Genomic DNA, 27,612 nt, shown 5'->3' on the forward strand with positions numbered 1-27,612 from the left:
ATGACCGTGGGGTTGTGGATTTATTAAGGAGCTGATATACTGCCTCAGGGTTTGTAGGAGGTATTGGCACCAGAGGTTTAGAACATTTACATTTGTCCATTCATCTTTTAGCAGCGTTACACCTGGGGTTGGACCTGCAGTATCCCATTGGGTTAGGGGACAGAGAATGACAGAGTGAGTGAAGTGGTGACACAGAGACCATAGGGCTCTGTTGTATTTCCCTCTCATGGTGCCAGTGGTTTCCACTGCAGAGCTGTTCCACTCTTCTGGGTTAGGACACATAGTCTAGGCACTACCTGCCGACTCTGTGGTTGCAAGTGGAGGTCTCTTCTCTTCACCTGTGGAATCTTTTCCTTGTGCCTTTAACCCAGAGACTCACTTTGGGTGCTGGTAATATCCTTGCTATTCAATTCACCCGCCTTAGCTCTCCTTGGCCTTGAGGCCTGGAGGACCCTCACACATGTTAATAATCAATTAAGGCCTTTATAATTGGTAGTCTCACCATCTCATTAGACAGTGTGGCCTTGATCACACTGCTGTGGGAGGTTGTTGGATTATAATGGCAGCCATAACCTTTAGGGTTGGATGCCTAGACAACGCATGACAGAGGCAATACACAAAAGAACATTGCAGCAAGACAGACCCCCAGCAAGTGGTGCTACTTCCTCGGATGGTGTTACCCTCCTGAGTCAGGTGGTAGTAAGCAAGTTGCAGCTAAAGGGCATTCCTCTTGGTTCACTGCAAGGGCAGTCGTGCAGTCCTGCCACCTATGCCAATTGTTTTGTGTGCTTGTCTCCGCCTATCAGTAACCAGTGGTGTGGCTGGACCAGCCCTTGTGATTCTTAAGATTGCGGGATGTCCTTCAGCAATAACCATTGGGAAACTTTGGGGAAAATAAGTATTTATTTCTTAGATGATCTGGAAATTACAGGGCACACCTGGGCCACACAGCGAGGATATCATGGAGAGGGAGAGGAGAGTGTGTGAGTGCAAAGGCACAAGCCCTGGGGTCGAATGGAGGGACCAGGGTTTCAAGGGTTCACTTTTTATTGGTGAGTTTAAAACATAAGAGTGGGAATTTAAAGCTTAGAAAAAGGAAAAAATAAGTGGCCCAAATAGTCAGTTATCAGAATCAACCAAGATCTCTAAAATAAAGGTGCCTGAGTGGTGGGGTAGCCTGGCTCTTCACCTAGTTGTGGGGCTGGCATTGTGTTTATTTGAGACAGCCATCTTTGAAGTGGATGCCTCTACATTCAAAGCTTCAGCCAGGCACTTGCATTGGAAAGTGAAGAGAAAACCCAGTTATCAGGGTTTATACTACATGCTTATTATTTCCTTCTCTGATAGAAGAAGAAAAGCTATGATTTCTTGTCATTTCAGAAATAACAGAAAATACGTTATTATTTTTGCTTCTGTTCTGATCTTTAGGATACTCACTGAAGTAATCTGGAATTAGTACAAAATATTTGAGTTTGAAGCATATATATTATTTGTAGAATGGTGAATGTCACCTTCTATAGGCTCAGTTATGTATTGGAAATATATAGATTTGCTTATATGTATGTATATATGTGTATATATATTTCACTTATAAATTGATGAGGCATCCCTCAGATTCCATAAAGACAATCCAACTTTCCCCCCCTTTTTTTTTCAATTTAGAAGCCAGTCCAATGCGAAGTTAACAAATTTGCTATTTTTTTTGTGTATGTGTTCTGATTTTTTTTACCTCCCACAGAATGACTTCACCCCGTTTCATTGAATTTGTCTGCAAGCATGATGAAGTTTTAAAATGCTTTGTTAACAGGTAAGGCTTTCTTGGTTTCATGGACTGCTTTTGTAGCCTTTTCTTTCTTTACTTACAGTTTTTATCTCAACAGAAAAAGTGTTACTTCTGTTACTATTCAAAAATGCTCAGTGATAAGTAAAAGTCTAGTAGGTGTGGATTAATATGCATTTTTAAATTCTGTTTCAGTATCAGTGTATCCGAATGTGCATGTCCCTCAATGCTACTCAACCTTCCTGTCCCTGTCGACAAAATACGTTTTTCTTTTAGGAATCCCAAGATTATATTTGACCACTTTCACTTTCTCCTTGAATGTCCTGAATTGATGTCAAGATTCATGCATATCATCAAAGCACAGGTAGAGTTTCTCTTAATCTTGTTTTTAGTCTGTCTAAAGAAAACTGACTTTTTAATTTGAATACTATTCAGTGAAGTGATTGTTATACTTGAAACCACCTGCTGTAAGTAGAGTGACATTACCTTATTCTTTACTGTATGATTACATTAGTATGTGACTTTAGAATGAGGAGTTACTTTAAGAAATGTGTACTGAGTGCCTACTATGTGCAAAGACAGCATATTGCCACATTTCCTGAAATGGAACACCAGTCCTGTGAGGCTGATGGTTCTTTGGGATTTTATCCCCAAATACATTTGGGAAATATACATATGCTCTGTTGGAGATTTATAAAGCATATCAGCAGCTTGCCAAAGGCTTTGAGAAGCCTTTTGGTAAAAATAGTGATTTAAGTTTGTTAATCCTCCAAACTTGTTTAACCTGAGAACTTTCCCCCACAAGGGTTGATTCCATATATCTCATGTTTCATGAAACGTGCTGGGAAGAGGCTTGTTTTGCTACTTACCAGCCATGTGACTTTGAGCATGTTTCTAACATCCTTGAGCCTTGGGTTCTTCATCTGTAAAATAGAGATAATGACACTAACATCATAAAACCTCTATTGTGAGGAATAAGTTTTAAATAGTGACTGGTATATATGTTCAATAATGGTAGTTGTTTTGAAGATAAGAAGCCTATGTTCATTCCTTCTCCAAGAGGACCTTAATTCAGTCTAGCAGGGGAGATAATAATGTACCTGTAAAATAGTAATTGCAGTATTAACCTGGTTCTTCAGGAGTTTAAGGGAGGACGAGTTTGCTTTTGGCTGCTGTAGTCAAGGGAGATTTCATAGAGGAGGTGGATTTTTTTTCTGGACCTTGAAAAACATGCAAAATTTTTATGGGAGTAAATGGGGAAGATGACCATTCTAGCCAAGATACAGGTTAGGGCATAGAAATGGAAAAGTGAAAAAATTAAGTTGGTTGTAGGTGAGGAATGAGATATAATTCTGGAAAGGTAGATTGGGGTAATAGTGTCTTGAGCCTTGATTGCCAGACTGAAGAATCTTCTTTGTTTGCTAGGCTGTCAGGAGCCACTGATAGCTTTACTTTAGGAGAATGACATCATCCTGGCAAAATTTTAGGAAATAATTGTCCAAAATGTAGGATAGACTGGAGGCAGTGGTTTGATTAGTAGTCATAAGATAAATGGTATAGGTGTTTTAAAATGTCTTTAGGGACACTGTCCTTTTCAGAAATTAAAGAAGGCTAAGCACTAATCCTTATAAAATTATACACATGTATATAGGTCTCCTTTGACATCTGTTTAATGATGATACTGTAAAAGAGAAGGTAGGAATAATAATATATTTATTGAATGTTAACTTGAAGTCAGTTTCCTTCCATGCATTTACTTTACATAGATTATTTTATTTTCATAACAGTCGTATGAGATAGGGACTCTTTTATTGATGCTGCAGAGATTAAGTAACTTGTTTAAGTCATTTAGTTACTAAGTAGGAGATCCAGAATTTAAAAGTCTGTCTGGTTCTTAAGTTCACTTGCTTAACCTACACTAGGTGACTGCATTCTAGGGTAAATGAGATTATAGTTGAAAGAAACTTACAGTTTCTGAAAGAGGTAGTTTGCTATATTCAATATTGTCTCTGCTTTTCACTTCTGGAACCGTTCAGTCAAAAAGCATCTGCAGTAGCCGTCCACCTTTTTGACCCACAGAAGAGGTTTTGTAGCCTGACCAGTGAGACGTGTTGGAGCTTGGGTGTGCTAAGGGGGATATTTGTACAGAACAGGGGCTTAGCATGGAGTATGTGGGTTGCAGCAGTATATGGAGGATGTCCAATGTGGAGGGTGGGGACGGTTGCTGAGAGTAGTTTGACAAAGCTTGAGTGGGGTGTAGGTTATCCATACAGTGAATGGTCCATGTCAGTGACAGAAGATTGGTTATATATGAGATAGGGCAGTTGATTAAGTGCGGTAAAGATAATGGGAGCCTACTTTAACTCCTTGGTGAAAGGAGTTAAAAAATGGAGGAACACAATGAACCATGTACTGTTGAGCTGGAATTGGAGATATCAGTGTGAACTTTTAGTTTCCAACGTAGGTAGACAGATACAGCAAACCTGGCACCCACTTCTTTGTCTCTGAGTACCATTCTCAGTGAACTAAGGCTTGTTGGAGAAATGGCTAGTTCAGGGAAAGAACAGGATGAGCCTGGATCATCTTACTGTGCAAGAACATTGTTCAGAGAATGATGGGATTATAGCAGAATAATTCAGAACCAGTTTGGCTGGACTCTACTGGTCAAATCTGGAACAATTTGAACATCAAAATACATAATGATGGCAAAATATTGTAAGTAAAGTCATAAGTCTGTACTGAAAGAATTAATGAATAAATGTAAATTTGGTGAGGGGTGGGATATTTTTATAGTCTCAAAGTATGTCCCCTTAGAATACTCACTGGTTGCAAAGATGAAAAAGGAACTTTATGCTGGAGAAGCTCGGCAGTGATCACAGCACACATACCAGTATGCCAGCTGTTAGGACGCACTGGGAATGTGGCATCATTGTTTTGATATTCCTGCCAAAGATGCACACCCTGAATTTAATCCTGAGAAGTCATCAGACAAACTCCGATTGAGAGGCATTTTACAGAATAACTGACCTGCAATCTTTAAAAATACCAAGATCGTGAAATTAAAACACTGAACAAAACTATACCAGAATGAAAGAGACAGGACAACTAAATGCAATTCATATGTCATTTTTCTGTAAAGGGAATCTGGCAAAACTTGAAATGGGGTCTGAAGATTAGGTATATAGTAATGTACAGTGTTAATTTCTTGATTTTGATGGTTGTGAACTGCTTATGTAGGAGAATTCTCTTGTTCGTGGAAAGTACACATTCAAGTATTTAGGGGTGACTGGATATCATGTGAGCAACTTACTTTCACATTCAGGAAAAAAACACCTTTGCACTGTACTGTACTTAGAAATTTTCTGTACCTTGGAGGCTATTAAAAGAAAAAATAAAAACAAAAACAACTACCTCTGCTAAGGGATTGACTTCTTGTTCTGTTGGTGGTTTTCAGGTGGCCTGGTAGTTAAAGGGAGAGACATTTTGTATTGCTGTACAAATGCTATTAAGAGGAGCCTCTGTAATCAGTCCTGTTTTGTGAATTGTTTTATGGAAATGCAGGTACTCAGAAAGTTTACATACAAAAATGTGCCCTTTGGCTTTGTAGGTATATATATATGTGTGTGTGGATGCTTTGATCTTACAGATAATTTACTAGCTTTTGAAGTAGCATTTTGTACCTTTTAATGTTACCTTTGCATTACTTTTAAAAAATCGTCATTTGTTATTTCTTGGCTCACATTTTATAAAGGTTAGAGTTTAATATTTAATATCTAATAATGGCAAGTAAGTTTACTGTCATTTTAAATAACTTATTGCCAATAATTTTAACATTGGGAGTGATGAGAACAATATCATTTAGCATTCTGGGAGATGAGTATTTCACAGATTACTTAACCTCTTGGAGCTACATTTTTCTCTTCTGTGAAATGGGGATAATAAAAGTTACTTTTTCTCATAGTGTGAGGACGTATGTGAAATTACGTGTAAAATGCTAACAACAATACCTGGCTTATAGGTGCTTTAATAAACATTAGCTAATTTATGATTAGAGTTATGACTATTTTGTTCTATGTTTGCATTATTTGATTTAATCTTCAGAATTAACTGTTGGTAGATACTATTTTCCCTGTTTTACAGGTAGGAAAACTAAAGTTCTGAGAGGATTGGTAATTTCCCTAAGATCACAAACCTAGTAGTGACAGAGCCAGGATTTCAAACCATGTTTATCAAACTTCAAAGCCTATATTTAAATACATTGCTTCTATATAAATTTTTTTCTCTCCTCTTTTACCCAAGTTTTAGGAATAATCAATATTAAAATTTCAAGCACTTAACTTTCTAGCCTGTTTACTAAAAATGGAATATTTAACTTATATGCCCAGTAATGAACATAGTAACAGGAGTGTTTTATTCAAAATATTGAAGACTACTAGAAGTACGTAATACATTTAACTTTGGAAAAGGGAATATTTACTCTTCTCTTACTGAAAGAGCAGATATCAAAAGGCAAAAGTTAATCTTACACCAGTTATTTTCATAAAAATATTTTCATTGAGAATTAATATTTAAGTATTTTGAAGCAAAACTAGTATTTAGTTTGGCTCAGATGAAGAAATTTACCGGTGTCCTTAAAACTTGCCTGAGAGAGAACCTCTTTGTGGTGCTGGGCATTTGTCGGGCTTATCTCTGGGAGCTCTTGGCTTTTGTGGTGTTGCACCACCCTGGCTCACCTTTGACTTTTCTGGCTGTGTGTATCATGTGCTAATAAGCAAACTCTCAGTCCTGACCTGTGCTCATAAACTTCTCTGTTGGTGTTTGTCCCTGTATCTTTAATCTCTTGAATAAGGGACTTTATTTTGTCTCCAATTTCAGCTTTGTTCATGACTGTTTCCAGTGTATCAGCTGCAGCACATTCCAGTATTTATTTCCAAGCTCTTAGTAGTTATATCCCAATTAACTGTAAATTCAAAATATATAAAACATCATTATTTTCCCCAGTGCCTCCTAGGAGTGTGGGAGTAGGTTGTGAGGAGAGGGTCCCCCGACCCCCCGCCAGCCATTTTATTAAGTTCCGTCCCTAGAGATCTTCCTTACTTTTCTTCTTTATTCAAAGGAGTAATGTCTTTCAGACTTGCTTTATTGTTCTTTCCTAACATGATCAGGACCTTATCACCCAATACCTGTTACTTCAACTGCTGCCTGGATGGTCTCCCTGTATCCTGGTACTACTCTCGTCTTCAGTTCTGCATTTACTATGTTATTCCTCTGATCAAATATCTTTGGTGACCCCTAATTTTTACTTGATTCTTGGGATTTGTAATTATGTCCTTGATTTACTTACACAAATTTATTTCCTTCATCATATGTAGGGTTTTGCCAGTGCATCTTCCAGGGAGAGACAGTTTCTCCTTCTGTGCCTTTTCCTTTGTCTCCCTTGGCCGGGTGTGCTTTCTTTCCCTCCTGCTTGAGCGCGTCCTGCCCACCTTTAAGTCCTGGTTCAAACCAGGACCCCATGAAGCCTCTGTACTCCACTCCATCCATCTGCACACTCTCTAAATTCTTAGTGCATTATAGTATGTTTAGAACTTGATATTATTTTATATGTGTTGTATTGTCCTAATGCATTGTTCTCCTCTCTTTAACTGTATTAAACAGTCTTTAGCAATGAAGTTTTTACAGCTCTTATGTTAGAATACAGCTTTGCAGTATTGGCACATACTAGGTACTCAGTAATACTTTGTGTTTAATAAAAATTACAAATCACTTGCAGTTTGTGTATCTGGCAAATGAACAAAAGGTAGAAACTTTCTTTACTGTTCACAAGATCTTATTCTTTAGTGTTTAGGGTGGAAGAAGGGAGGGAAAAAGGATAAATTCCTTTCTAGTTACTTGCATATATTCAAAGGATAGAAATTAAAATTAGGTGTAAAGATTAATTTTCATGAAAAATTAAATGGAACATGAAACAATTTTTCTGGATGTGGAAATTCATTCTAACAAGCCTTTTTGGAGTAAAAGAAATTGAGAATATATTCAATTGCGTATGTGATATTAAATTCTTTTAATTTATTAAGTCTTTTCTGTTGAAAATGTAGGGAATTAAAACAATATACTCTCTAGGTAGTCAAAGTATTTCAACTCAAATCTGCCTTTTTGTGAATAATGGTTGATATGTCAGAACATTATCTAGAACTACTTAAAATAAATAAAGGTCTAAGAATGATTAATGGTAGATAGGGCATTTAGCCTGCTAGTTAAGTAAATCTGATAGCTAGGTGACTGAAGTGCTGCTAACATATTTCACTGTTATTTGTTGTGGTAGCCATTTAAAGATCGCTGTGAATGGTTTTATGAACATTTGCATTCAGGACAGCCAGATTCAGACATGGTGCACAGGCCAGTGAATGAAAACGATATCCTGCTGGTTCACAGAGGTATGTTTAACAAATAAAACAATGTGTGTGTGAGGCATGAAATACTAGTTATTGTAAATTTTAATATGTAAAATTAACCAATGCTACATATTTAGATTCTATTTTTAGGAGTAGCTGTGAAGTTGTGTCAAAAGCAAATTGTGCAAAGCTAAAGCAAGGAATTGCTGTACGGTTCCATGGAGAAGAAGGCATGGTGGGTATAAGAATAAGTGCTGTTAAGATCACTATATATAAAAGATTGAAATGCCTTTGAATGAAGTTTGATGTTCAATTGATAATGGAAGAAATTTAATACAATTTTAATTTTATTATTATTTAGAAAACAAATTTTGCCGTATTTGTGTTGATACTTCATTTTATTTTCTTGAACTCCAGGGGCAAGGTGTTGTGCGTGAGTGGTTTGATATTCTGTCTAATGAGATAGTCAATCCCGATTATGCATTGTTTACCCAATCAGCTGATGGTAAGTTGTTCAGTCTAGATGACTTTCTCTGTGACTTGTCACATTTGCAGACTACTTCATTGTATTTTATCCCTTGATTCCTATAGTAAGTAGCCCTGCGAGCTAGGTGGGGTGTTCTCATTTCATAGGAGAGAAAATTGAAATTCAGAGTTTTTGTCTCTGTTAACAGTTAATGAGTGGTGGGATCATGTGTGGAAGCTGACTGGTCTAGCATTCTTTCCTCTAAACAGTTGGTTCTCACATGCTTGTCTCACGGACTAGTGCTGGCCTCAAGGAGGTTTTTATCAGTTCTTTATAAAATAAAACTTAATTTATTCAATCAAAGGATTGTCCTTTAGTCTACTTTTCTTGAGTTAAAATTTCCTTTTGTAAAGTAGTGGTAGTAGGTGAATTTTAAAAATATTCAAGTCCTTGTTTGGAAGAATTAAAAATTTCTAACCCTATTTGATTTTCTAGGTCATAAAATTTATTGGTCATTAAAAACAAATTCTAGAAATCATGGTGTTAAATCTTAACTTATAATCCATTTATGTATAATAACTTTGTTTTCAGTCCTTTTAAAAGACTGGCAACTAAAAAGCTCTTAACCATGTAGTACAGATAAAAAACTCTTTTTGAGATGGTGTTTGCTACCTGCAGAATTGTAATTTGATATTGTAGGCTAAATGGAAATGGTTACCACCTCATTTGTGTGAGATATATCTGAGAGTTCTTTTTATTTTTTAATTTTATTTTATTGAGTTACAGTCGTTTATAGGGTTGTGTCAATTTCCAGTGTGGAGCACAATTTTTCAGTTACACATGAACGTATATTCGTTGTCACATTCTTTTTCACTGTATCTGAGAGTTCTTTAACTGAATAAAGATTTACATCCAAGAGAAGGTGGGATTTCAGTTTTTAAATGCTTTGCACCATTCCTTTTATTTCCTGAAGATTTTTTCTTTCCCAGTGTTTAAATTCTTTTATAAGGAACAAGTGTCTAATTAATTGTAGTATGATTGCATCCAACCAAACCAGCAACAAATCTCCATTGAGTAAGAGAGGCAAGTGGGGGTGGGCTGCAGTGATGCGAGGGAGCTGCACCTCTGTTCACCTATGTGGTGGGCTCTTCAGACACACCTGGTGTGTTTGAAATTATTTAGGAATATGGGACTTCCTGCTTTAATTCTGTAATCTTTGATTATTTGCTCTGAGATGAACTTGGTGTGTTTGTGATTTTATAACAAGCTTGATGAGGACCTGAGTTTATTATTTAAGCCTAATCGTTGAAGCAAGATTTAGCTTTAGAGCACTGTATTTTAGATTTACTTCTTTTCTTTATAGTCCCTTATGCTGAATCTGTCTACTTAGTTTCATATCTGAAAAACAGATTTGGTGTGGAATTATTAGTTGAGGTACTTGCTCATTTTACAAATTTATAGCAGATCATATGTGGAAGCACATAGACTGTAAAGATTGTGATTTTTTTCATTTTTGTAAGTCATATAAGTCTTCTCTTTGGAATTGCAATGTTAATAAATTAATACATAGATGAAATATTTCTGTGTTCTTATATTTAGTTGACAAGAAAATTTGGGAAACATTTGAGTAGACCTAATGTCTATAATAATTAATTTAAAACGGCTTTCTAATTAAATTAAATGCTTACTGTACAGCAGTGTAGTATAGTAGAGAGGCTAAGAGTTTGGCCTTTGTGGCATTCCACTGAATGTGAATCCTGGCTCTTTTTGCTATAATCTTGGGCCAGTAAATGTAACCTTTCTGGACCTCGATTTCCTCGTTTGAAAATGGTGATAACCTGTGTTTTGTAATGTAGGGGGAACTCAGTCAGCTGCTGTATAAAAATGCTTAGCCCAGTGCCTGGCATATAGAAAGCAGAAATAAATAGTAGATGCTGTTATTATTGTTCTGTGAAAATGATATTATGCAGTAGGATTTCTTTCAGGCTATGAAAATAGCTGAGAGTGTCACGGTTATATTTGTTTGAACTTAAAACATAACAAACTTTATATTCTGTCTTAATTCATTTTCAAGTTAAAAACTATTCCTCATTTTCTGAAGATTTCTCGCCCCACTTTGTTTCCTTTTTCCTTTTGATTTCCCCATATCTATTCTTTTTAGTATCCCACTTTTCCCAGAAGGTAGAGAAGGAATTATGCACAGCCCTAGGGGAAGAAAGTTGAATCATCAGAAATCTTTGCTGATTCATTAATAACTCTAAGCATTCACTGTTTTATAGGTAAAAATATTTCTGAGTATTCTCAGAATATTGTTATTTTTGGAATTATGGGTTTCTTTGTCTTTGAAGTCTTTCTTCATCTCACAGAAACTTTGCTTTGACTCTTGATACCCAGTCTTACATCATGACTGGGAATGATTCTCAGAAGTACTTAGCAGTGATTGAATAGCTCACGTGGCCCTTTTAAGTCATTCAGCCATACGCTTCCAAATGTATACCTTATATCTAAGTAAACTTACTGGTTATGGTAATTTCATTCGGTGCCAGCACCAATAAATCAAAGACCAGTGAAGCACAAAGAATTAAAATACGTATACTCAGTAACCAAACATTTCACTTTCTAGTACTTTTTCTTTATTTACTTATGTTTGATGCTATTTCATTCAATTTATCAGTTTTTCTTTCTTTTAGCCCAGGTGCCTAGAAGAGTAGTAAATAGCATGAGCATCAATAAGTATTTGTTGAATGAACGAGAGAATTTGTAAATCTGAGTGAGTGATCACATAAAATGATAAGGAAGGGGAGAGTTATTCAAAGTTGAGATCTTGGTGTTAGGTTTTTCCATTACAGTAGATTTTTTTGAGGGCTTTTTAAAAATTATGGTAAAATACACATAGGATTTACCATTTTAACCATTTAAAAATGTATAATTCAGTAGCGTTAAGTACATTCACCACATTTCCAGACTTTTTTCATGTAAACAGAATTGCACTCCATTGCACTAGAGTTTGGCAGTAGTCAGTAACTATTGTCAATGCCGTTATTAATTACTTTTATACGTCATGTTATTTGTCATGAGGAAAACAGTTGTACATTTAAAATGTTTAGTTATTCTCTTGTAGTGCTCTGTTCCTTAAGCAGCAAAATGTAGTGAGTGCCTGCTGCACTGGACATGTATAGATGAATGAGACAATATCTGCCCTAATTCACAGCTGAGGTAGTTATTTCCACACTGCCTGGCAAAACGTGTGGGTGTGGGTGCGTGGGTGTGTGTATTTCCAGGATCTCTCTGAGACATCTTCTAACTACTTTCAGTGAAAAGTATTCTAAAATTTTCTCTCTGCACCAAGACTTACTCTGATAAGTATGTGTAAATTTTATTCTTCCAATTCCACTGTCCGTTCTTGTGGAAGTTTATATATAATGTAACCTTAGCTTTGCTGAAGTTGTATGTGAACTAATTTATCTGCATTGAAATGATGTCTCTTCTGCATGGTCTTAAACATAAATTATTTTATCTTTATTTTAATAGGAACAACTTTTCAACCAAACAGCAACTCCTATGTAAATCCTGATCACTTGAACTATTTTCGGTTTGCTGGACAGATCTTGGGATTAGCTTTGAACCATAGGCAGCTGGTTAACATTTACTTCACTAGATCATTCTACAAGCACATTCTTGGTATGGCTCTACTCTTATTTCCATAGGCATTTATTTAAATTGTTTTTCTTACAGTCTTTGGGGAAAACTGAGTAGGTAAGTGATGACATTTTGGATGAATAATCTTATTTTGATTGGAGACTGGCTGTGTATGTAGGGTATTTGGGGGCCTGAGGGAGAGAAAAAACCTACATTTTTGATAAAAATTTCTTTTTATTTTAGCATGTATATGTTTATGCTAAGAATGCATTTTAATATGAATGTACTTGAGAATTGGCACTTTAAAGTTTATAAAATTTTTCTGAATAGCTGTTTCAAAGAAAGATTACATAGTAAAAATGTAGAAGAAACATAAGCTTAAATTTACAGACTTCTAAATTCAGTTATTAGTATTCATTTAAATCATTGCTGTGAATTGGATTATATTTTGCAGTTTTATAGAGTATCTGTAGAGGGCAGTATTTCACCATTAAACAGATAAGGAGAGGTGGAAACATTTAGAATATAACTGCTGTATGTTTACATTTTTAGGTATTCCTGTGAATTACCAGGATGTGGCATCCATTGATCCAGAATATGCCAAAAATTTGCAGTGGATTTTAGATAATGATATTAGTGATCTGGGCCTAGAACTAACTTTTTCTGTTGAGACTGATGTATTTGGAGCAATGGAAGAGGTTCCTCTGAAACCCGGGGGTGGAAGTACTCTTGTGACACAAAATAACAAAGTAAGTATTTGAATTCTTACCTTAGCCTTTGTTTGTAACTTGGCCCTGATCGTTTGCTGATTACTCTAATAGTCTCCTGGCATTCCGTCGAAAAACTTCTGTTACAGTTTCATAGCATTTATAATAAGATTTAAGTTAACTAAACCATCAATTACCAAACTTTGAATTATAAAGGATCGTTTCAATATTGTGTTAGATATGGCAGTTTCTGAAGCAGCCTAGAGCACAGTCCAGTTGATTGTATAAATTGGGGATCTGCATATCAAAAAATTCAATTAGAAATATAAACTTGCATCAATATCATATTTGCACTAACTCATGTGTTAAAAGTATGACATTAAGAGTTCCAACAGAGAAAAAAACTCCCAATGTTTAAACTTTGTACACACTTCTGGTTTCCAGTAAATTCTGTTAGACCTCTGAACTTGGGTTTTTTTTTTTTTTAACTTTGTAATTTATTTTTCATTTATTATTATGTTTCTTGTTTGTACATATTATTTTAAAATTTGGTGCATGTTTTAAATACACTGTTGAAAATTATGTTACTTTAATATATAATACAGTTTTATTTTATGTTTTTATATATATTATGTAGGAAATTGGGAGTCAAGAAAATTTGGTTTCAGAATTCTGGTTCTGTCACTTACCAGAAGCAACTTCTGGTTAAATAGGACTAAAACTTTTTTCCTTTCCTTCAGTTGGATTATAATTCCAAGACAGCTTCAGAATCAGCTAACTATAGGGGGAGGGTGTAGCTCAGTGGTAGAATGCATGTCTAGCATGCACAAAGTCCTGGGTTCAATCCCTAGTACCTCCATTAAAAATAAATAAATAAATAAATAAATAAACCTAATTACCTGCCCCCACCAAAAAATAATAGTAAATAAAATAAAATGGACAGAATCAGCTAACTATAAAAAAGTATATCCATTGAATCATTTTATAGACTAGAAATTTAGTAAAATATAGTTTTTTTTTTCAAAGGCCAAAAGACTTAGCCATGTTTTAACCTCTTTGAGCCCCAGTTTCTATTCTGTGTAATTGAGATAATAATAGCTCCCATATAGGATTGTTCTTAGCATTTTGTAAATTAAAAAAAAAACAAAAAGCTAGAAGTTAGTAGTTATTGGCTGGTTTTCTATAAGAAGAGATTCTTATGTTTCACATAGGTACAGTAATGAAGACCTAAATTAAACTACATAATTTTACTTTTTGAAACTTAGATTCTATATACATACTAAAAAAGCATAAAATTCAGTTTTTGAAAATAAAATCAGGAGCTGCGTTGTTGCACATTTATACTTAGAAATTTTTTTACTCTGTCCTTTCATTTTACCCATGAGGGCGTTGAAGCCTGAAGATTTACTAGTAAATCTGGGGCTAAAACCCAGTTCTCCCAGTTTCAAGTCTAATATTTTTCAAGTCGTCATCATGTTAGCAAAATTAATCATCTTGGAGATCTTACTTGATTTTAATATAATGAGTCATGTTAAGCTCTAGAAGATTAAAATAGTAAAATGCTTAAATTAAGTTTTAAAATCTATATCAGCTTGCTAGTGAATGAAAGTATTTTTTAAATCTTCTAATTATTAGATTGTCTGCCTCATAGTGCTTTTATTATTTTATTTTACCCTGGAGACTTCCTTTCAATTAGGAGTAACGAAGTCAGAATCTTCATTATAAGCAAATGATTGTTTTTCACAAGAAAACCTCATAGGTGATTCCTCTCTGTGAATGCACTATCTGGTGAGTGCATTGTCACTCCTCTCAGATATATTTTACATGACAAAGTGGAAAGACTCATTAGCAATTGCATGATAGCTATATTTACACTTGCATCTCCTAACAGCCCCCTCCACTATGACTTGATTTTTGCTTAGATTTTTTTGAAGGTGTATCTTATTAATTCTTTTGCATTTGTGTCTTTTATTGAGGTCCAGAAAGAAGATACTTAATAAATAACAACAAATTAGGATATATTTCATTGAAGGTATACCCTTCATTATGAGTCTAACCTGAGGCCAGAATACTACTATAACATTACAGAGCCTGGAACTTTTGTTTCTCAGTTTAACACATTTTTATTTATACTGGCATTGCTTTGTTAATGACAGGCTAACTTTATTTTTAATGATTAGCTTTGGTAATAGAGATTTTAAAAGCAGGATTTCATCACTAATAAGTTAGTTCTTTTCAACTTTTGTTTTTCTAATATAAACATTTCTCACAATAAATTGAGCCTCTTCATTTTCTAATATTACCAGTAAGAATCAAGTGTAATTATATATCATGCTTAAACCTTTAATGTTTATTCAGTAAGCAACTTGATTAATTTTTTAACATTAAAAATCTTTAGAAACATCCCTACATCTTAAATTGATCACTGTACTTGGAATTGTTATTCAATTTACAAATAAAATTTTCAAACCACATTCTTTAGAAGTATTATTATTATTTGTTAACATACATTCCTGTTATGAACTTTTCTGTTACTGTAGGGTTAGCCTTTTACTTACTTATCTTTATAAGTATAAAGTTATAATTGTCACGTTTGGAGTTCAACTTCAGAATTTATAAGCATATTAAAGCTTAAATGACTTGCCAAGCTTGTTAGTAAGAAAGAGTCTGTGTAAGCTGATCTCCACATGGGGGAGTCATTTATTCTTACATTTTATTGAAAGGCTTTGGTAATTATAGTCCGAAACCAAATAGAAAAAGTACTTTTGTTTAAAAAGAAGTACATTGATAAATACAAGTAATGTAGGCAGAACAATATATTATCAGTTCCACATTTGAAATAAAATACGCTTTTAAATTTAATTTTGTATCTGTCAAAGATTTGTTTTAAAATCTAGAGGAAAAAAAATCCCCTTGGTTTTACTTTAGAAAATGGCTGAATTACCAGGAGCTGAACATTTACATTTAAATAGTGTTTTCAGCTTTTTAAAAAGTTTTGGTGGGGAGGGTATAGCTCAAGTGGCAGAGGGCTTGCCTAGCATGCACGGAGTCCTGGATTCAATCCCCAGTATCTCCTCTAAAAAAACATAAATAAATAAACTTAATTACGCCCCCAAGAAAAAATTAAAATAAATAAATAAAAAGTTTTGCTCTCACTTTTTCAATTTCACTTTTAAATTCTTGACTCAAAGGTTAAAACTGTAGAGCCATAGAATCTTTTGTTTGTTTGTTTGTTTTTGGTAGGGGGAGGTAATTAGGTTTTTTCATTTATTTATTTTTAATGGAGGTCGTGGGTGTTGGACCCACAACCTTGTGCATGCTAAGCACGCCCGCTACCACTGAGCTGTACCAACCCCGCGGAACCATAAAATCTTAAGTTAGGGGTGACATGTTTTTGCTAGACCTTCAATTCTAGCTCTTAGAACTGAAGAGTAAGCTTCGCGGGTTTTAAGTGTTAACAACACTTTTACTAATACTAATCATAAAGTTCATTCAGGCTGAGGGGAAAAAAATGGGGTAGGATAGGACAGAAAGAATATCAGGGAATGGAGGAGGTGGCATGGAAGTTGAATAATAGAGGGAAAGTATTAATGATCAGAAAGGATAAGGAAGGGAGAAGGCAATGTTTTGCGCTTACAGAAGGCATAGAGATGATGGAGTGTGATATATTTGGGGAACCACAGGTAGATCAGAGTTGTAGACCTCAGCTCAAATTGCAGAGTGAGTGGGAAAAGATGAGGTGGGGAAGGTAGACAGGGGCCAAATTTGCATACACAATTAGAAATTTGAAAATTATTCCGAAGGCTTGGGGATGATTACAGATGCTCTAGGGGACAGTGACATCATCAAATTTCTGTTTTTTTTTTTTTTAAATGAAAAACAAAACCTTAAAAAAAAGAGAAAAAAAAGAAAGACAAAACCAAATTCAGCTTGGAGTGTGAAGAATGGGTTGAAATGGGGCAATACTGGAATTAGGGCAACTGATAAATGATTGTGGCATTGGTCTGGGGAGCACGCAGGAGGGATTTTATAAGACAATGACAGTGAGGATGGAGAAAATGAGATAGCTTTTGAGGATGTAGAATTTCTAGAACATGGTAATTAACTGTTTGGGAAGGTGAAAAAAAAGAGGACAGAGGATGAGCCACTTACGTGGATGGGCTCCGGAATGGTGGATGGTGGTGTCATCCACCCTGTCTTCAACCTCATCACATCAATTCTGTTTTCTGGTGATGATAATAGCCACTGCCTATTGAGTACTTTGTGTATTTGTATTGTGTTCTTGTGTATTTGAAGTGTGTTCTTTGTGCATCTCTCACTGTAACAGCCTTGTAAGATAGTTATTTCTGTTAATTCGTTGTGGAAACAGCTTTATTAATAAAAGCATCTGATATTTATCAGGTGCTTATAATATGCTCAGCACTGTTAAAAGTGCTTTATGTGTATTACCTTACTCTTAAACAGTCCTATGAGGTATAAATACCCCTTTCTACAGGTGAGGAAACTAAGGCATAAAGAGGTTAAGTAGCTTTCCTCCAAATTATATGGTTAATAAATGGTGGATTTGAACCCAAGCAGTCAATAAATTTCAAGCCTCAGCCTTTAACTATGACACTGTATTGCTTTAGAAATTAAATAACTGTCTAAGGGCTCAGAATTAGTAACTGGTGGACCCTCAGTTTAAATCGAGGCCTGTGTGATCGTATAACTGCTTGGCCTCTCGTTAACTAAGGTAGTGAATATGAACAAGGTAGCAAATACAAATTTAGTATGTTTTCCTCCATTTCATTTTTGTATGGTTAATACCTTATATTTTATTGCTAGTTTCACTGATTTATTTCACATAGAGATACATTTGATGTGCATGTAAACCCAAAAATACAAACTTGTCTATATAGATTATTAAAGTGAATTACTTGTTTGCATGTTCAGAAAAATATACCATGTGAGATCTTTTTATTACCCTGAAAACTTTTAAAACAGTTTAGATCTAAGGTTCTCCATACTGAGTGTATGTGTATATTATTAGATTGGGTTTTAAATTATCCTTACTATCTTCCTGTAGACATGGAGAACATATTTCCTCAGCATTTTAGTTGGTATATTCTAAAAACTCACTTTAAAAATCACCAAATCTATGAAATGATAACCTAAAGAATCAGTTTTTAATGACTGAATTTATTGCAAGGAAACTGAAGAAGTAGGATTTTTACCAGACTATCAATCTTTGTAACTGATTTGTGATCTTAAAAATAAGAATATACTGGTAAAGAATAAATTATATAAAAAGTATTACATTGTAAAAATGTGCCACTCCATTTTCTTATATTTACTTCTTCCTGCTGAAGAAAACTGGTATCCTTTGATCTTTCAGTGAATAAATTTTCAATGAGAATTCTAATGTACCAGAGCAATAATAACCAGGTGGATAAATAAGCCCAGGAAAAAAGCTTTTATTACTAAAGGATTTGTATTCAAACAGTGAATTCAATTATGCCAGTCATAATGCCATTTAAACTTTTAATTTAAAAATAAAAATAACTGTTCCGAACAGTTTTATAAATGTGTCCAAGTTTATCATTCTAATTAGGGGGAATAAGAACATCTTGTTTTCACCATTAAAAGTTAACTATTATAAAAATATATATGCTTTATTTAGATATCTTTCATGAAATCATGAAAAAAATTTTCAAGAAGAAAAATAGCTTCAAAGAAAAGTGTCAGTTTTCAAAACTACCACCATTCCTCATAAGCTAACATGATTTAGTACATTTAAAATGTAAAGAAATTGCCTTCATGTTATCTGTATATTTGGTTTCATCTGGAAGGATTGGCTCCTCCTGCAGTATTTTCTAGAAGTATACTGTCCAGGACATGTACACGTTGAGCATTTGGACTGTGGATCATCTGAATTGAAATGTGCTATAAGTGTAAATGCATACCAGCTACTAAAAACTTAATGTGGACAAAAAAGAAAAAAAAGACATAATTTAGGTTCAAAGCCTGAAAAAGGTTAAAATTTTAAGATTTCCAGACATGATATTATTCATTCCACACATTCAGAAGACTAGGAGATTCTTAAAGTGTTTCTGTAACTAGACATGTAGTTTAACTGGAACATAATGCCTGAAAATTGAATCTCAATCTTAGTGTTTTTTATTTTTTCCCTTTGCAGCTTTTTTTTTCTTATTTACCTTATATCAGTTATGAGGCGCAGCCTCTGAGCTAGAAAGAAGTTGCTAAGGCTCTTTTTTTAATTGTTGTTGTCTATGCTGAGTCTTTCTAAGTTGAAAACTTTTAAAATATTAACATGAATATTAACATAACTATTTTACCAGTACAGGTACTAACTCAGATTCTTTATATGGTTAATTCTCCAATTTAATTCTGTGGCATCTGGTATTATTTTATACTCTCAAAGAATTAACAGCAAAACTCAGGTGGGAGCAAATATTCCTCCTAGGATATGCCATCTATTGGGAATAAAAGATCCCCTACCCCCAAGTTATATCCTCTCTTTAAATACCTTAGAACAAAGTGGGATTTTAGATTTCATTTACATTTAATGTTTATTTGTGCAACTCTTTATGTCTGTGTTTTGTGGACTGATTGTCATCTACATGTCAACTGTTTTCTTAAAGTATTTACGATATTTGATATAGTTACCCAGGGGCATAAAGTATAGGGGTGAGTCACTTGGATGCTTTTGTAGGTAGTGGGAATGCAGCCAGTGTATTTCTGCACAGCATGAACTGTCAAAATGTTAGTGAATAATAATAGTGGATGTTCATAGTAATAATTGTATCAAGAACAGGTTAATATGTGTTATTCTGTTTGAAGATATGCTCTTTAAGGAGGTAGGGAAACATTTTAGAAGCAGTTGGATTTAGATTTTTTTTATTAAATAGTTAATTTTCAACTACCTGGAAAACTCTTATTTTACTAAACAATTCAGGAGAGTTTGTGATGGCTAGGATTTTATTGTCTTACTGAGAAATAATTTAGACCAAGATTCATCCACATTTAAATTAACTTAATATGGAGACTGGTATCTGAAGTTGCAGATTTTCACAAATTGATACTCAGTAACTATGGGCCAGAGTTGCAGAAAAAATGTGGGAAATAATTAATATTAGAGGGGATGTTAGTATATTTATGAAAATTAATTTTTAAAAGTAGAATGTATAAGGAAATAATAGGAATTAATTGATAGAAAAGAAAATGTGTACTGTTCTGATAAATTTGGAATGCAGTGGCAAATGAAAATAGGTAAAGTATACTTGAACAGTTCATGCTTCCTAATTTGAGGCCTTGAACAATGACTGTTGAATTGTTCCTTAAGTTTACGAAAGCAAAACCTCTTGGGAAAAAGCTATTCCCGTTAAGGGAAGATAGGATCTCATATAGCACTTAAAATACATAGATAGTGAGTGAATGGGGCAGAAAAATTTTATTATGTTCAGTAAGCAGTTTTAGTTAGAGCAGACATCAGTTAAAAGAGAAGCATGTGCTAATGCTGATTGCCACTTGGTTGCCACTTGGAAGTGTGTTGTATGTTAGTGGGTTGGACCCTGAAAATTTTGTTTATGTTTCTGTTTGGTTGTTTGGGAAGCATTTCTGTTTCCCTCTCTCTAATAACTACCTGAGTGTAACTTGTAGAAACTAATTAAATCCTACACAGTGGGGAAACCTTTGGGTGCAGGGAGTGGGATTTAGGGTGGGAATAGATTGAATAGCAGAGCCGGCAGCTTTCCCTGGGCCAGGTTGCACAAGGAAGAGCCGTGAGGGGTGTGGGGAAAGCTGTGAGCAATCCTTTGTGACCCTTCTGTAGCTCTGAGATGTATGGAGAATTCATAGCCAGAGTCATATATAATTTGCTGGCTCAGTGCCTGTGGTTTTTTGGGGTGAATAGAGCATCAGATTAGTGCCAAAAAAAAAAACCAAAGGAAGAGACCTAAAACAGACTTTCTCCTTCTATGTTGAAAGCATTCATTCCTGGGAGATGAGAACTATATACAGCATATTGCTTTTAATTCTTGAAGTTCCACTCAGATGGACTTTAAAATATATGAATGGTAACAATGGATAGAGTTTATGTACAGAAATATATGGTAATTCATTCTGATCTGAGCTAAAATACATTTTTAGTCCTAGTTAAATTTCTCATGACACTATTTTCAATGATGATGGTGTGTATTTTAAAATAAAATGTGTGAAAGTAGCTTACCTTAACTCAGAATCAAATAGGCTGCACTTAAATGAACCATTTTATCTAGTTCTAAGTGTGTTTTAAATGACTTTGTTGAATGTATACATTCATCACATATTTGTTGAACAGTTAGAAAGTGGAAGCCATTTTTTAAGAGCTGAACATATATACTGGTAAACAAAACAGCCCCTGCTTGCAGAGAGATTACAATCTAATGAGACGTTTCAGTCACAGATAGCAGGAAGCACACAGACACTGAGGCCTGAAAAAGCTTGTGTTTGGGGAGAGAGAGTGAGGGAGCCGGGCGGGGAAGAGTGGCAGGACATGAGATGAGAGAGCAGGGGAGAGGCGGGGTCATTTAGGGCCTTATGGACCAGGAAAGAAATTTGAACTTTACTCCAGATGTCATGGGAAGTCATTGTAAGGTTTTGAGAAGCAGGGTTATGTGATCTGAATTATATAATTTTAAAAAGTATTTTTTTAAAAAAGTCACTGGTGTGGAGAAGCAGCAGTACAGAGGCAAAAATGGCAGCAGCACCACCAGCTGTTGCAGTAATCCAGGTGAGAGAAGCTGGTGGCCTGGACCGAGGTGCTACAAGTAGAGGTGGTGAGACAAGGTCCGACTGAGAATACTTTTTGAAGGTATGTCTGATAGCACTGGCTGATAGAGGGTGTGAGAGAAACCTGGTTGATTGATTCCTAGGATTTTGGCTTAAACAGCTTAGTGAATGGTAGATTACTGGTTTGCTGAGATGGATGAATATTGGTGCCAAATTAATGCTGAACCTTTACCTCTTAAATAAGAAATGATCATATCAACAGTGTTTTAAGTACATGAAATTTTTAAAAATCATCACAGAAACTTTCTTTTTTTTTGACAGGCGGAATACGTCCAGCTTGTTACGGAACTTCGAATGACAAGAGCCATTCAGCCTCAGATCAATGCTTTTTTACAGGGCTTTCATATGTTCATTCCACCCTCCCTTATACAACTTTTTGATGAATATGAATTGGTAAGGAAAGACATCAGTTCTTTTGTTGTTACACAACACAGCAACACAAAACTCCAGTTGATGTAATTCAGAAATAATTTTGGAGCACAGTGATGAATGGAATGATGTAAGACATTATGGTTTAATAGTCACATTTAGAGAGTTGTTATAAGATTTGTGATCGTGCTTCTGTTAAGCTTAATAACCAGATTAACAGTTTTTTAATGTGAAATGGAGTGAGGTGGTGACAAACAAAAATGGAATGTATTTCCAAAGTATTCTCTATGGGAGATATTGAAGCCAGTCTTCCCCAAAGCAATATTCACATAATTTCTGAATTTTTTGTTTGGCCAAATGAGGTAAAGGATACTGATACTAACTTTATGTATTTCTGAAAAGAAAAATTGATTGAGGGGTTTTCTTGTATTTGTTATCTTCTCCAGCTTATAATTCATCATGTATATGCTTTTATAATTTTCCATTTTAAACTATATGGAGTCCACTGTCTTTGTTGGCCCCTCGTCTCTAAGGAATGGTTTGTTTTGCTTCTTCAGTTTGCCTGTTACTATGATCTAACAGGGTTTCTAATTTTATATAATTTATGCCTGCATTTACCCCCTTTCCTTTTTCCTCTTTTATTTTTGTTAGTAAATTATTTTCAAACTCTTTGAATTGTCTAATTTCTTAAAAAAAAAAAACCACACAGTATTTTAAATGAGTGTAACTGCTTTCTTATTTAAAAAATTACAATTTGGAGTAAGAAATTTTAGTATCCTTTGTTTTTTATTCTGTCTCATAAAATTAGTTTCACCCTATGCCTTTCATTTTAATGTATTAATAAGTATATCGGTGTGTACTGTTAATTTTACATATACCAGTATTTTAATTCATCACTTATATAGTATATCTTAGTATAGTAGTGGACAAAATTTGCTAATTAATTTTTAAGTCCATTGTGACTTAGTTTCATTAAGTGTCAGTTTTGAGTATTTTGGTTGTGTTTTTAGGTTTATTATTGGTTTCATTTAGCATAGACTTCTCTAGTTTTTGCATGACCATGAAAGTTATTATTTGAGCATTTGAAAGTAGAGGAGTATGTATGAACTGTTAAACAGAATATTACATTATTTTCTGGACCTATGTATAAAAAACAAGTAACAACACAAATAATTGACAAAAACTTCACCTCATAACTTACTGATACTGATAAGGTTTATGAAACTTTATTGAATTACAGAATGCGTAGAGAAAAGTACATGCATCATAAATGTGTAAATTGATGAATTTTCACAAACTAAATACACCTATGAAACAGCACCCAGATTAAGAAACTGAGAAATTGTAGCATCCGGATCCCACTCACGTCCTCTTCCAGTCACTCCCACCCCTCATGGGTAACCACTCTCCTGACTTAATATAGATTAGGTTACCTGTTTTTAAACCTAATGCAGATGAAATAATCACCTAGAATATATCTAAATTCTTTAGCACAACTTTTTGTTTGTGAGAAACATACGTATTGTTACATGCAGTTGTAATGTGTTCATTTTCATTGTAGTACCTCATTTTGTGTCAATATACTTTATTTTTGTCTTTTCTACTCTTGATGAGTGTTTGGTGGGTACTTTACGGTTTCGGGCTTTTTGAAACAGTGCTGCTACAAACACTTTAGTACATGTCTTTAGGGGAACATATGTATGCATTCTGTAGATTATTTACCTTGGAGGGGAATTGCTGGGATACAGGGTGTGCATTTATACCCTTAGGGTAGATACTAGCAAATAGTTTTCCAAAGCGGTGTGTCAGTTTACACTCCCACCAACAGATATGAGAGTTCTCTGTATTCCACATCCTTCCCAGCATTTGATACTTCCTGTCTTTTTTATTTTTATCATTCTGGTGGAATAGTAGTGGTATTTCCTGGAGATTTTTAACTTACATTTCCCTGATGATCAGTGAGGTTGAGCATGCATTTTATATGGTTATTGGTCATTTGTATACTCTGTTTTTGAAGTGTTTGTTCAAGTGATTTGTCCATTTTTCTGTTGTGTTTTCTGTTTTTTTTTTTTAACTGATTTGTAGGAATCTATATATTCTGCATAGGAGTCTTTCTTAGGTATATGTATTGTGAATATCTTCTCCCACTCTGGTATTAATAAAAGTTTTTAGTTTTAACACAGCTCAGTTTATCACTTTTTTCTCTCTCTCTTTCTCTCTCTCTCTTTTTTTTTTTTTTTTTTTAATGAATGGAGCTTTTTCAGTCCTGTTTAAAAAATTATTTCTTATTCCAAGATCATGAAAGTATTTTCCTGTGTTTTCTTCTAAAAGCTTTATTCCTTTGTTTTTTCATATTTAGGTCTACTCCTAGTAAGTTGGGTTTTTTTGGGGGGGGGGTGGTAATTAGGCTTATTTATTTGTTTAGTTTTTGGAGGGGGTACTGGGGATTGAACCCAGGACCCAGTGCATGCTAAGCATGTACTCTTCCACTTGAGCTATACATACCTCTCTCCTGCTCCTAGTAAGTTGTTAGTTGTGGTTCTTATTAAGTCAGGATTCCTAGTCTGTCTTAGACTCTGGCTTTACTAAGTTGAGCTGATTCAGACGGTCGGATTGTTTGGGAAGAGCAGTGTTGTAGGCCTAACGCTGATTTATGCAGTGATGATAATTACTATTATTAAACATTTAGTATTTGCCAGGTACTTCATGTGTATTAACTTTCAAAACCTTCACATCAGACCCCTGAAGTAGGTATTATTATTCCCATTTTACAGATGAGAAAAACCAGGCTAAAGAAGATATGAAACTTGCTCATGTTCATAGAGTATGTGTTACAGCCAGACTGTGAGCCCGTGTTCTCTGACCCACAGCCCAGTCTCTCTTCATCAGTATTGCCAAACTGCCTCTCAGTGGCATGAGTTATAAATAGGACTTGGTTTGGGAACCTTTTGTGTGACTTTGTGTCTTCCATAGGAAGGGGCTCTGGTAGGTTAGGATAGGAAACTTTAAAAAAGTTGGCCCAAACATCTAAGCTAGATGTTCATTAGAGTTAAAGGATACAGGTTAGATTAGATTCTAGAGTTTTAGTGAAAAGAAGATACGTAGTAGTGTCAGTGTCCTGACCTGGAGATTTATTCATCCATGTGGACAGAATGTAATCTCAAGTCAAGAGGTGATCTTCAGGTTCAAAAATGGTGACAACATTGTTGTCATTACTATGTCTATAATGTTATTACAATTGAGAGGTTCCTCATGTCTGAGGGACTGTCCGGCCATATTGTGCTGCTTATGAATTTATCCATGGTGGTGCCAGAATATTAGACTGAGCTGTGTGAATACTAGGTAAGCTCACAGATCTGAATGCCTGCATGACTCAGTTTCTGACTATTAGTGTATGGGTTGTATATGTTGCACCCAGTTCCAACAGACCAATTCAGTTATTCTGTCATACTTTAATAATAAATTATTGACTGGGACTCAGAAACTTTTAGTTACATGTACTTTTTATTGTGGAATTCCCATTTCATCCATTTGTTTTCATTTAATTAATTTTTTTCCCCAAGTATTATGTGGGATACTAAAGATCTTTTTCCTCTTCACTAAATTGTAACATATGATGTTCATGAAATGCTTCAAATTTCTTGAGAGAATATAGTCTTAGTTATTTTTATTAATAATTAACAATGAAAGCATGCTTAATATTATTAAAGGCTTATCTTCATCCTGGAAGGAAAGAGGATTAAACTCATGAGTTGTAAGAACATGTAACAATCATCTACATTCCTTTTTGGCAGATTTGTATCAGGGTCCTGCCAGGGAACAGAATTTCCCTGGATGATTCAAATAAAGAAACTTTAATGAAGGAACTTACAGATGCCTGCGCAGGTTAAGAATATTAACAAGATACGGTGAGGCATCCCGAGACTAGCAACGGCGGAAAGCCTTTGTCACCCCTAGGATTGAAGACAAGTGGAGGAATTATTGTGAGGAGTCCTGTGAGAGCCTAAACCACACAGAAGGGGACACCAGGTGGTAGCTATAGTTGAAGAGACATGACCACTGCAAAGATGTACTGAAGCAGGAGGAGAGCAGAAAATACTTGTACCTGCAGACTCCTACCTGTTTCCCAGTGATGGAACCCAACCTGTAGCCAGCAGGCAAGAGAGCCTGTCTGCAGGGATCAGCCTCCTGGGGCACAGAATGTGCAAAGAGAGGTGGAGAATGTATTTGGGTGTGGTAAATGGACACTAACCAGAATGCCTTCATCTAGCAGAAGTTTTTTATAGTACTGTGGCAAAGAGGACTAAAACACACCCTAGACCAGGGGTTCCCAAACTCTTTGGTCTTAGGACCACTTACACGGAAAGAGTTTTTGTTTATGTGGACTATAGTAATTGGTATTTATTATGTTTGAAATTCAAACAAATGTAAAATATTTTATTAATTCATATACAAATAATGCATTACATTTTAACAAACATTTTAAAATGAAAACTACATTTTGCAGAATAAAATTAAAATAGTGGGAAGAGTGGTATTGTTTTACATGTTCGCAAGTTTCTTTAATGTCTGGCTTAAAAGAGGAAACTGGGTTCTCATACCTGCTTCTGCTTATAATCTATTATGATATGTGGTTTGGTTGAACAATATAGAGAAAATCCAGCCTCAGATAAGTTCGAAAAGGGAGAACCTTGCAGACTCCTTGAATAGATCTCAGAAACACCCAAGAGTTCTCAGACACCAGCTTATCTTAACCTTCACTTATCTTTTCAGAGCATACTCTATAGTAGTCAGGTATATACTATGAGCAGTTGCTGTAGAAATGATTTTGAACCACATTGTATCTATCTCTGTAATAACAAATCCTGCTGTTCTGATTTGTCAGTGTTAAGCGTAGGCTAGTTATTGCCTCACTTTACTGTGTAAACACATCCAACTGTGAAATACGGGTTGACTCAGAGACGTGGACAAGCTTTTTTCATGTCCTCGTTTCTCTTGGGAAACATAGTGGTAAATACTTTTGCCATTCTTAATTTCATCCTTAGTTATTTGATATTTTGTTTCTTTGATGGTCTTCCTGGAAAAAAAAGGATACCAAAAGTCATTTTTAGGAAAATTGCATTTTTTTCTCACCGTGGGGCAAGTTGACTTTAAAGGATTAAAATTATTCCAGAATAGAGTTCTTCAAAGCCCTGAATCTGTTTTGTATTTTTTAAAATAATAACTATTTTTATTATTATAACTCCTTTTTTTCTAGTGATTAGGGTTTCTTGATCTTTTCCTTTGCCTAACCCAGACTTGTCTAAGTCTTCGTTGTCACTTTCATATTAAGAGTACAGTCTCTTTATAGAGTTTAACAAATTCATAAAATAAAAATAAATATAAACCAAAGATAATAATATTCATAAAACTGTTGCACATGTAAAG

General features: G+C 34.8%; 1 protein-coding gene across 2 annotated transcripts in view; it reads left to right on the forward strand.

Annotated features, from left to right (window-relative positions):
* The window catches only part of HACE1 (HECT domain and ankyrin repeat containing E3 ubiquitin protein ligase 1), a 90,041-nt gene that overhangs the window by 56,278 nt on the left and 6,151 nt on the right, over positions 1 to 27,612 (forward strand). For both annotated transcript variants that reach the window (XM_074368578.1, XM_074368579.1), the window contains 8 exons: positions 1,739 to 1,807; positions 2,057 to 2,144; positions 8,106 to 8,217; positions 8,313 to 8,410; positions 8,593 to 8,680; positions 12,173 to 12,322; positions 12,833 to 13,029; positions 22,078 to 22,209. In XM_074368578.1, coding sequence (XP_074224679.1) covers positions 1,739 to 1,807; positions 2,057 to 2,144; positions 8,106 to 8,217; positions 8,313 to 8,410; positions 8,593 to 8,680; positions 12,173 to 12,322; positions 12,833 to 13,029; positions 22,078 to 22,209 — 934 coding nt within the window. The remainder of the gene's footprint in view (positions 1 to 1,738; positions 1,808 to 2,056; positions 2,145 to 8,105; positions 8,218 to 8,312; positions 8,411 to 8,592; positions 8,681 to 12,172; positions 12,323 to 12,832; positions 13,030 to 22,077; positions 22,210 to 27,612) is intronic.

Source organism: Camelus bactrianus, chromosome 8 (assembly GCF_048773025.1).
Source record: "Camelus bactrianus isolate YW-2024 breed Bactrian camel chromosome 8, ASM4877302v1, whole genome shotgun sequence".
Taxonomy (NCBI): Eukaryota; Metazoa; Chordata; class Mammalia; order Artiodactyla; family Camelidae; genus Camelus; species Camelus bactrianus.